Here is a 12,498-nt window from a genome sequence, read left to right on the forward strand (position 1 = left end):
TTATGTGTTCCTCTAAAACACACTTGCAGTGTGTTTCATTTGGGTACACAACACAAAATGATCCCCTATCTTCCAGAAGATAACATTCCTTGAACTGAAGAAAAACCTGAAGCAAGGCTTGCTCTATAAATTCCCATTGTTTGTTTTCATTCCAAGACAGTGAAGACTTTTTGATCACTTTCAATTTACCTAGGCTGATAGTTATTTCCACTTTTCAGGAAAATTTGCAACATTTCAAAAACCAGGAAAAGCGCTGTGAAACATATTGACTGTGATTTCTCTCTTTAACCCCCTTTAGCAAACCAACCTGTAAAAATACTTTTATAGGGAATATAAAGGTCATTTATAGTGTTGTCAGAAACATTTATTTTGTTTTTCTGCTTTACTGGCAGCCACTACTCACTTCAAGCTTTGCACTGAACTTTTTATGAAGAATATGTGACCTAAGAATAAGGAAATGTAAGTGATGATTTTGCTCTCATTTAAGATCCCATGAAAGCCCATCCCATCAATTCCTTCAGAGTGAGCTCTGACAAGCATTCTTGTTAGGTGTGGTTCTGAATATAAAAAAGGTAGTTTGTCAGTTTTTTCTCTTTTGCTGTTATTAAATGCCCAGAAACCTGAGGTGTCAGAGAAATTTTGAGGTCAGCTGCCCTGTTCTTCCCACCAGGCTCATTCCCATTGTTTGGCTGTATTTTACTCAGTGCAAAAACAGAGCAACTCAAGATAAGCTTTAGGTATTACTTTCTAGGCTAATAGATCTTCCCAACAGGATGTTAATTCCGTTAATTTACCTTATATTTCTTTTCCTTGATGATTTTATTCCAAGGTTTTGTTTCACACTGAGCTCTGCTCCTTCCCCCCGGTGAAATCCTTAAACATTGCTATCAGGGTTACACAGGCACTTCACAGAATCTCAGGTCAGGGTGGAAAACACCACATTGGGGCACCTGGTCCAACCTCTCTGCTCCAGAAGGATCATCCCAGAGCACAGGGCATGGAATTGGACCAGACCTGGTATCAGACACAGACACAGCATTTTTGTCCATCAGTGTTTATCAAGAGAGAAACATGCCAGCTTCCTTTCTCTGCTTCAACCATTTTGAAGGTTGACAGGATGGGGAACACAATGGACTTGAACAGGATATTTTGTTTGGCAGATATGAGAGATCTGTAATTTGCACTGTCCTTTGAAATGTGTGTTTTTAATCACTGTTTTCAAGCACTGTTTTAATCACCTAAACCACAATACAGGCAAATTGAGAACAGGAACTCATAAAAGATCACCTTAATCACTTACCTGGTGGAACTATAGCAGGAATGGAGATGATACTGCATATTTATGTCTAATAGCAAGTCTGATCTTCAGGATGAGCCAAAACACATCTCTGTAACTGAGTGAACATGAAAGTCTTCCCAGATTAAAGTTGCCCTCATTTCAAGGAAGAAAAAAGACAAATGGAGTAGTGCTGCTATTGATGGAAATAATGTCTGCTATGATGGAAAAGCTGAAAATGCAAATTGAGAAGCTGTCAAGGCACGTGCAGCACCACTCAGTAACCTCACTGTCATTGTATCACAAAAGGGAACAGAACATCTGCAGTTCACACAGAATTGGCATTACCTAAACAAGCCACACTTTTGTTAATGATGCCATCTGCAAATGAGCTCATGTCACCCCCTGTTCAAACTTTCAGATACAGCTCAAACGTACCTGCAAATAGCAAAAATTGTGATCTGGTGTAAAGAAATCCAACCATCAACACAAACCCAAATATAACCATCCATAAACTATGACTTTGTGCACACTATCTGTTTCACAAAGCTCTGCTCTGTGAGTGCTGATAGCAGTCATCCTTATTAACAGATCAAAAGAATTACAAAATAAAAATGAACCTTATTTTTATTCAATACTAGTAGCAGAGTCCTCAATTGAGTCTCACTGCTCTTACATAAATACAACCCTAGGTGTAGGCAAGGCAAGACAGGCTTGCAGTCTTTTAGGGCATAATATGGGTTGATAATTCTACCTCCATAAAATATTAGGTGGGACTTGGGAAAGAAGTTCTCCCTGAGTGGTCAGTCTCAAACATTCAGTATGCTTTTGTCACAAGAGTTAGATTTTTACAAGGGTCAGAAAGGTAAAACTTCCTCACTGGGTCAATTTCCGCATTTCCATTGACACTTCACTGAACCTTCTGTGATCAGACTCTTCCACAGGTGAAGAATTCAAGTCAAATATCCTGATCCTGCAAGTCCTGATCATGCAAACACAGCTCCAAAAGATTCCCTCATACACCAGATTTTCTGCCCACTTGGATCTTAAATCATTTGAAGAATTGAATATCTTGCAGTATGATTTTTGCTACATTCTTCCTTTCTCTACTAACTGTGCTAACAGGACTGCTCATTCTTGAGATGCAAGAGGTTTTTTTCTGTGTTTTGGGTCTGGCTTCAGTTTTTTAAAATTTGTAAAGCACATGTCCATGTTGTAAGCAAATTATTGGAATGTGAAATCATTTTCCTTTATTAATATTGAATGGTTGTAGTTCATTTTCTATACAGCAGTGCTAAGATGCTGTGTGGACTAAGAAATCTATAACTTCAGAAGAATTAAAAATATTGTTTTGAAACTCTGAATTGTATCAATGTCACTTCTGTAATCTTGTTGGAAAACATGCCATTAAAAGTAAAAACAATTTGTTCTGTTTAGGTCATGGGAGGCAGAGCTGGGGAAAAAAGACCTGAATTGAAAAGTATTTTTAAGACAATAATAAAAAGGAAACAGAAAATTCACGTGTTTATGATTTAGTATAGGAAAATGTAATATAACTCATCAATTAGATATCAAGCCTTTAATTACATAGGTATGTATGGCTGTGATATACTGGAATTAAAACAAACCCCCCAAGCTCTTTGTCCAAATACAGCCACACCTCTTCCAGACACAATTACTCAGTCTATCTGAAACAATGGACTTCAGAATTCTTGAGTGATGCATAGAAAAATATTTCTGTCCACTTTTCAGAGATGTTTTACACTAAGTTCACCACTTATGTAAACCACTTACATACCACCATATGGAATCAAGAGGCTCTAACATGGTTTTAACAGTAAATGGGCTGTTTCAAGAAATTGTAAGTTTTTTGAGACCGCTTTCTTCTCTTCTAGATAACAGCATTTTTCTTGTAAACCAACACTGAATTTCAAGCAATAATTACAAAAACACAGTTTCTTATTAATCATACTGATACACTTGATGCATTGGTTTCTATCACCTTTCAAATGTTACTAAACATTTCATGGCTCGCTCTTGCCAAGTTTACTGAACATACACAGAATCAACCCTGACACTTGTGACCAGCTCTGGTCAGTGACACAAAATGGCAAAAAGGTCTCCACCCTACAAACCCAGCATCCCTTGGGCTCCTGGTGCACCCTCAGGATGAAACCAGAGGAAACAAAGCTGCCATCCAAGTCAAGCAAGTCTCAGTTCTTTTCCATTAACAAATTTAAACTCCCCATTGCCAGAGCTAAGGGAGAAAAAGTCACTACAGGTTTACACTCTGATTTTGCCCAGCACCAAGAGAACCCAGCAGACTCAAAAGATGCTGACAACCAACATTACATCCACTTAGTAAAAGCTTTTTTCCACTTTTTTACCCAGGACACCCATAAGTAAGTTAAATCACATAGAAAGGTCTGCCTGTATTTCATGGTGGTACTTGCTTGATAAGAGACCACTAACTGGAGGAATAACTTGTCACAGTGAATGCACACCAGCACTTTTTAATTAGCTACAGAAGGGAAACCAACACTTAAGAAATTGAAGCATTAGAAGAAAACATTAGACAATTTTTAATTTATTAATAATTTTTATAGCTCAAATTTAAAAATATTAAACCAGAAACAATTCAAGATTCATGAAGAAAAATCTGGAACTATATACATGCATAATTAAGAATATCTTGATTCTCATCAATATTTACTTAAGCTTTTTGTACAAATTTTTTCACACAGTCATATTTACAAGCATGTCTGTTTAAAACATAAGAACATACATCTCTTATAGCATTTACAAATCTTTTGAATATATTTTTTTCTTTAAAACAAAAGAATATTTCCTTGATTTGACAGTTTTGGTTTCACCTTATATATACCAGATAGGTATTTATTCAGTGGGATGGAAACAGTTATCATTATTCAAATAGCTAAATAACAGTCATCCCTACTGATACCCAGAATTATCACATATGGCTTTAAATACCTCCCAAACTGAAAGGATCATCTCACAGGTATAAACTACAGTCCATCTGTGGTGTGTTTCTAATTAAAACTCAAGCCCTTGTTTGGGCTAGATCCACAACTCAGCAGACACTTTCTAAGCATGTACTCAGAGCTAAGAGGCCCTTTTAAATTATAGAAAAAAAACCTCTGCTTCCAGCCAAGTCAAGAACATATGAAGCATGTATAAAATGGGAGGTATGGACTTTTCCAGACACTCTAGCTACCTTTACAGATGGTTTTTATCATGGGATACCACAGTTTTGAACAGACAATATTTGTGCAAATTTACAGGAATCAAGTGAGAGATCTTCTAAGAAGGGGAAGAACACTTTTTCCTTAAAAGCATTTTCTAGAAAAAAAACAAGTCTGAGAAGGTTTTGCACATAATACATCTAAGCTACTGATACTATCCAACCAGTGAGATCACTTCACAAATCAACTGAAAATCCATCAGCTTGCTCACTTTTGGCTGGGACAAAAAGCCCCAAACCTCTGGCTTTGGCAAATCAAGAAATCATCTCCTTTGAGCATTGTTCTCTAGAGCTCCTGCACTGATTCTTCCACAGCTTGCTCCTCCACAGGCTGCACAGCTTCCTGAACATAAACAATGAATTCTGAGGCCTCCCCTCCCTGGGTATAGACAGTGACTGTCTCGATGCCCTCCACCTCATCCGAGGACACCACCAGGTGATGTTGCTCCGACAGCTCCACCGACGCCTGCTGCAGCGTCTCCTGGATCATCAGCGTGTGGTTGGCTGACTGCTCCTCTTCCTTCACCTGAGGAGACAGTGGAGAGCTTACAGAAATTTCACCTTCCCAAGAAGTACCTGGTGTTGTGATGATTAATGGAAATACAGCACACAAATCAGCAATCGCGCAGTTTTGAAAGAAAACGTCAGTTTTGCAGAAAATGCGGGCACTGTTGATTAATGAGTGTGTAGCTAGGCAGAATACTGAAAGCACCAACACAGCATCTCGGTTCTGGGCACAGAGAGCTGCAAAGTTTCAGGAACACTGGTCTTTAGAGATAGCTTTAATCTCTCAGAGTCACTCCTTCAAAACTGCTTTTATTTAAATAATCTGAAGTCAATTCCTCTAGTAGCACTGAGTTGAGAACCCATCCAAAGCCATGTGAAAAAACACCTACTGTACCCACTTTTCTTTTTCTCCCTAGTCAATGGCTGCTCTTAGAAGTGCAAATTTCACGGTAAACCTTAAGGGATTTTATTAGAAAAATGTGAAATATAAATATCACTGAAATAGGTTCCTTAGGCCTACTGTTTGTGCGGCAGCAATGTTTACATTATTGAAAGGAGAGTGACAGAAACAAGTAAAAATAAAGGATTTTTTACTGAACATTTTGTTTCTTGTCAAAATTTAAAAAAGCAACACAATCTGGTGCTGAATTCCAAATTCATACAAGTGCCTGTCAATTACTGAAATACACTACATACTAGAATGCAAAACCAAATCTTAATCCTCTAGCAGACCCATATAAAATTCCTATGCAAAGTACTCCCATCCCGACAAATATAAATAAATCAGGAAACTGTAAGTCATAAGGAAGAAATGCATTCTCTCATGTATTACTGATAAAATAATCTACTTTTAAGGAGAGAATGGAACAGCAATTTTTCAGTATGCAGGACATATGCAAAAGCATTTGTTAGGGGAAGTGTCCCTATCCATGGCAGGAAGGTTGGACTGAGATGATCTTTACAGTCCTTTCCAATCCAAACCATTCTAGGAATCAATGGTTCTGTCTGCTGGAGCACAGTGTGCTCCTGCAGCACTGAACTCTTGGGTGATCTTAGAAAGAAGATGTCAGACATGGTAGATTCCGTGAATTGTGGAATCTAAGTTACAGAAGTTAGAAAGAGTTAGAAAGGGCTTTTGCTTTTTTTTTTTTTTTTTTTGTTAGAAGCTGGCTCAAAAGTAAACAGAGGTAGCACAACTGAATTCAAGTAAATAAAGTTAAGATCATTAATGCTGTTTAAGAAGGGGGTGGGAACAGAAGGGAAGAACTACCGTGGAGATTCTAAGGATTATTTGGTCCCTTAGAGACAAGCAAGGAGAAAAATAGGCCCTATATGTTTGTTTTCCTGATGGTCTTTGCTCATTTAATTTTTTTCCCTAAGCAACCATTCTCTTTGTTATACAGTGACTTTGCTTATGACTTTTCTATTTCATGTTAAAAATACCTGTCAGAAGAAGATTTCAGAGATTCACAAGCCCCTTAGGACTTCACAGCACTCTGAACTTTCACTCAATGAATAAGGCTATAGAAAGCTTTTTCTTGAACAATAACGAGTATGTCCAGCTGTTAAATTATTCAGAGGGCCCAAAGTCAGTATGGCTGTAATATACTAATGAAATAAATGTGGATTTTATCTGGTGAAAGATTTAACATCTAAAGGGAATCTGGCCATTGTCACTGATCTTAATGCAACAGCACAGTCATACCCACCAATGCCCACTCTGGCTTCATGCACAGGATTCTGTTTATGGGGATAAAAAATACAGGAGCAGAATTAAGTCCTTTTCACATTCTTTTATCAACATATCTTAATGTTGTATTTGAAATACAGTTTAAACAGCTCCTGCTGAAGTTCATGCTCAGCACAAGAGGATGATGCTGGATGTTTTCTTGACACAGTAAAATTTGCAACCAGCCTCAGAAAGAACAATTTATATTGTCTCAAAATGCAGGTATCATAGAACTAAAGAACAATAGACTCAGAATGGTTTGGTTGGAGATGATCTAGTTCCAACCCTTCTGCCTTGGGCAGGGACACCTCCCATTAGATCTATCCAGCTTGGCCTCAAACACACCCAGGGATGGGGCATCCACAACTTCTCTGGGCAATCTGTTCCCATGCCTCACTACCCTCTGAGCAAAGAATTTTTTCCTAACATCTAATCTAAGTCTCTCTTTTTTGAGTTTATAAACAAGCCCCCATGTCCTTTCCCTATCTGTCAAAAATCACTTGCTCTTTTTATAAGGCCCTTGCACCCCTCACTAAAGGAAGCATGAGCCTCTCTTTGAAAAGCAAGAAGCTAAATCATGAAAAAAACCTATAGAAATGTAAATTTTTGTCTCTTGCTGCTCTTAATGCACCCTTTTTTATTTTTTAATTATTAAAGAATGCCTAAATCCTATTGAAAGCAACTGAGCTTTAGTGAATTCTTATACCAAACTCTCTTTTCAAAACTGTCCTCTCCTCTTTCCTGAGGGTACTTGCTCCACTGTCAGCTCTATAGAAGTTAAGGACATATACAAGATCTACCCATGAATATTGCAACAGGCCATGAGAAGTCTAATCACCATTGAATTCAGATAGGAAGCTGCAGTTAAAAATGTTAGATAATTAGAATCTTACAGCCTGTTATGAATCAGCTCACAATTACAGCCCCTTGATCTAGAGATGCTGAAACAAATACAGAAACAGGGGTGTCTAAAATGTGGCCCTATAATTATGCAATATACACTAATCCCTCTTGTTTTAGTGTACTACACATAACCCTCTGACAACATGCCTCAGACCAGAAAAATTACACTACATTTGCTACGAGCTGCAAGAATGCACAGCACAGTATGAGATGGATCTCACTGTTGTCACTCCAAATAAAAGCCCATAAATAATTTTAAATATAGGTCTGTGAATGTACATAAATAATGAAGAGAGGAAAATAAATAAAGCATAGTTGACACAAAAATGAAATGAAAGCAGAATCTCATTCAATTCAATAGCAGCAATCTAATACTTATTTAGTTTTATATCCTTTTGAAATGAAAATGGCCAATAAAGAAAGTTAATTTAAACTCCCTACCTGAGTTTATTGATGTGGGTTTATTACCCTTGTCATGCAGGGTAAAGAAAACTAATGCCTTTATTTCTGGTGTTTCTAGCTTCCAGTATCTTTTTTTGGACAGCTATCTGTAATCCCTTTAGTTTGACAAATCACCACATTATTTGGGATATTTACATTTCAAATCAGTTCAATGTTTACATGCTTCTGCTTGGTTCCTATTAGATTGTTCCACAGGGAATAATCTCAAAATGTTAATTTACATCCCTCAAATTGATGAAACAGTGGGACAGCTGCCATCTGAATGAACGAAGTCACCACACTCAATTCTCTTTATTGGCTTCTGAAATCTTTTGAAGAGCAGCATCCAAGACCTCTTTTCTGTTTGAGAGTCAGCTGAAAAGCATCTGTCTGCTTATCCTTCATTAAAGAATGACAGCAAGGAGCTGAAGCCACACACAGCTGGCACATTAAATCAAGTCAGTACCTGCATAAATATTCTTTATTAACTAAATCTGTCTCTCGCAAAAGCCAATAGGACTTTCTCCACCATGCTTTCGGAAGAAGCTCAACATCTCTAAATTCCAAATGTTCTTAATTTACATATCCAAGGATCATCCAAATACATGGAAGTATTCATTACAAATGGGTCTCTCTTAGAAGAATCTCTTTCTCTCAAAACAAAGTATTTTTAAATTTGAAATAAATGAATCCAAGCCATTAAGGAAAACATATGTCTTCCCTTTCCTGAAAAGGAGTAAGAAAAAATATTTGCAGTAAGATGCTAAAGCCTTTTCCTTACTCTAGAGCTCATTTTGTGAAATACTGTAGTATCTTCAATTTTACTTGAAGTCAGCAGGACTTCCAGATCCATTGTGCTCAAAACAGTTTTGGTGGGCCTGTCCCCAAATCCTCAGTGGGATTGCTCTCTTGATTTCAGATTGAACACTGCTTTTCAGTTCACCATGAAGCAGAAAAGTTAATCACAGAGATCTTTCAGATTTTCAAAACTTTAGACTAGGCTGCAGATGCTCCTATTTATATCATAAAACATTAGTAAGAAAATATACAAAATATCTGCAGAAAGGATTAAAATTAAAGCATTTTAGATCACAGAGAGCACCTGGATATGTGATGTGTCAGCTTACATTGGTGCCTACAAGCTTTGTTCAGCATCATTTGAATAATTTCAGCTCTTTCTCAGTTCTGGTTTACATACAGTTATATTGTGTGAAAAAGACACAAAGAAAACTCTGTAATTTGATCATTTGAATCTCTATAATGAGCTACAAAACAAAGACAATCTGGTGCATAATGGTTTTGGAATAATAAGAGGCTTGAATATGAAAGAGTTGCTTTGCATAAAATAAAAACAGCAAGAGGACAAACAAATCTTCATACTGTTGATGCAGATTTTTTAAAAGTTTTAGCAATTGGCTGGTTGAATATATCCTGACAGAGGAACTGTGGCTGGACATGGCACTCATCTGGCAAAATGCTGAATCACCCCACCTCCTTTTGAGGCAGAATGGCAACACTGCTATTGTTTTAGGAGCTCTCACAGGACAGGGATCTTGACTGAGATTTTATCTATACCTTACAGAGATGAGAACTCCTCAGCCCCATCTGCCCCATTTAAAACTTTCCATTGCTGTTACTGCCACAGGAAGCATCAGACTGCTCTGTGTTCTAAAGCAACTACAAAATTGACAATCAACATGTACATAGGCCAATTTTCTAGATTACCACCAGGATTACCACCAACACCCATCATCACATCAGGACCAATCCAAGCAGACTGAATACAAGGTGTGCTGCTGAAGCACAATGCTCAGCAGCTTCTGATGTGACAGCCATGCTAATAATAGGTATTTACTTTTGAAGATGTGCTATGCTATAAAATTATTTTCTGTGATCTGCTTTGAGCTGATGTATAATCTTTGCTCTGCCTTCCTACTGCTGTCACTTTGAAGAAAGTGACTTATCATGGTAGGCTTTTACTGGAGCCTGAAGAGATCACAGAATAAAAGGATGAAAGCAACTAAAATAAAGGGTGAAACACATAGAAATCCAATATTTTCTGGTTATCTTCTGATAGAGATCTGTTTAGTTATTGTAATAGCTGATATACTTATTCTCCAGAACATATTATGTCTAAATTAAAAATAGATTACTATCCTTTTCAGAAATAGATTTAACCTTTCTCTTCAGTGTACAGAAGTAGTAAAAACGTCAGTCCTGTCTCATCTTTCTGAGTGGAAGGAAAAGAAAGAGAATTCAGCAGCCAACTCCTGCACTTTATTGTTAATATTTACGTAGTGCTTTGGATCAGGACTTGGATTGCATCAGCTATGCTACATGAAAAGAGTAGTTCATGCCCCAAAGGCCTTATAATTTCAGTATCATTTCAGCATAAAACAAGACAAAGTAAGCAGACCTAGGAAAAGGGAGGTGAGAGAGTAAAGCATAAATGAGACAGTGGTAGTTCAGTGTACCAGGCATTAGTGTCAATATACAACAGCCTATTCACAGGTAATTGCTGCCATCACATTTTTGACAAATATTTGAGAGAAGACAATGAGGTACAAATTGCTCCTCATTAAAAATCCACACAACTAAGCACAATATGGAAGAAGGCATTAGAAATATGTTTGAAAAAAGCAATAAGCAACTACACCTTCATGGACTGAGCAAAGGTAGGAGACAAAATCTTTACAGCTAATGAGAAATGGGACTCTAAGTCGGAAAGGAGTAAAAAATTCAGGAAAGGAAAACAAGATTTTGTTTGATGTGGGATAAAAAGGAACATCAAGTAAACAGGATAAGAGAAGGCAATGACAGGAAGAGAGAAAGTAATCTTTGAGGTTTTTTCTGAAAGCATACAAAAGGGACAAAACATAAAACTCTGAATGTCAGAAAAAGCATTATCAGAGTCAACTGAAGCATAAAATAATGATGGCTTGGACGACCATTGTAGATAAAAGGTTGAAATGAGAAACCATAGAGGAGTCATCATTCAGAACAAATTGGCACCATTTAGGTATGCACCTGCAGGCAAGGCCCCAGAATGGTCCTGAGGAGGAAATCAGCTCTCTGGCTTGAAAAATAGCAAAGACATCCTAGAGAGTTGAGAAATAAAGTGGACTTCTGATGAACAACTGTGCAGAACGGCTGATACAATCACCTTAGTGATTAATAAAGACTAGTGATTTAACACAAACTTCTCAGCCATCTTCAGAGTGAGCTGTAAGTGATGGTTCTAGAGCACACAAACCCAGTGCAGTATCACAGGTGTAAGAAAGAAACAAATTAGCAGCAAATTTGTCTATCACTGTTTAAATGAGGAAAACCCTAAAAAACAGATCACATGCAACTAAATTTAACTGGTTACAACAGTGCATACCAGTGTAAACCTTTGGTTTGCAATTCAAAATTCTACTGCTCTGTAGTAGTAATTTGAGGCAAAAATAAAACCTCACATTTGGATAGAGAACCCTACATGCTTTCAACTCTTTGCTTCAAAGGGATCTGATACAAGAAATAAACTGCACTTATGAAAAAATATTAATTATATCAGGTAGCATCTTGCTACCATTAAACATTCCTGCTAACAAACATTGGAAATGGAAGAGCAACAACTAGAAGAGAAACTGGAGCTGATGGACACAGACCAAGACGAGGAAACACTTCTGATGTTCTGGTCAATGCAGTGAGGGATTCAGGAATTAAGCTTTTAAGGATATTCTTCATATATTGTGAAACCAAGAATATGCACTTTGAATATTGTTTCCTTGGAGTTACTTACAGCACTAAACACTGAAAGAATCTCCTCTGCAAAAAATAACCTATCAGGGCTGTTCATTTCTGAGGGTAATGTTTCCTCATAAGAAATTCAGTATTTAAATCAAACAAATGTTTAACTTGGAAGAAACTTTTTATGGAACAATTAATATCCTTGTTTGATGTACATTCTGACAGAAACAACTAAACATCAAGGCAGTTTGTAGTGAAACACTATCTCTAGTCTACTTAGCACACAGATTTTGTGTGAAAAACCAGTCTTTGAAGACAGGCCTGCAGAGACTGTAAATCAAGGGTGTGTGTGATACTGGCCTGACTGCTTATGCTTTGCATGTAAGCCAGGAAAATAGTCCACCCCTATAAATAATGGATTGAACAGCCTCTTCTAGCAAAATAAACAAAAAAAACCCCAAACAAATGAATCAATCTCCACCCTAAGGCACAGGGGCAAAAGTACATGTGTAATGGGACACAGAGAGTTGAATGTGCAGAAAGTGTCTCGTTTTACCCTTCCAGTCCCTTCATCTTCCCATGTGCTGTTCCCACAAGTCTCTTGCCTATATTCACCATCCATTAGAAGAGTATTTCCTGGCTTTTCTA

The 12,498-nt window shown here is 37.4% G+C and overlaps 1 protein-coding gene across 2 annotated transcripts in view; it reads right to left on the bottom strand.

The window, feature by feature from the left end:
• Positions 1-3,834: 3,834 nt before the first annotated feature.
• Positions 3,835-12,498, bottom strand: part of ZFAT (zinc finger and AT-hook domain containing) — a 76,970-nt gene continuing 68,306 nt past the window's right edge. The window contains exon 16 of one of the 2 annotated variants that reach the window (XM_039715469.1): positions 3,835-5,064. In XM_039715469.1, coding sequence (XP_039571403.1) covers positions 4,825-5,064 — 240 coding nt within the window. In that variant the 3' untranslated portion in view covers positions 3,835-4,824. Of the gene's footprint in view, positions 5,084-12,498 lie in introns of both variants that reach the window. The other variant, XM_039715470.1, reaches the window with a different exon arrangement.

This window comes from Passer montanus, unplaced genomic scaffold (genome assembly GCF_014805655.1).
Source record: "Passer montanus isolate IOZ18808 unplaced genomic scaffold, ASM1480565v1 scaffold33, whole genome shotgun sequence".
Taxonomy (NCBI): Eukaryota; Metazoa; Chordata; class Aves; order Passeriformes; family Passeridae; genus Passer; species Passer montanus.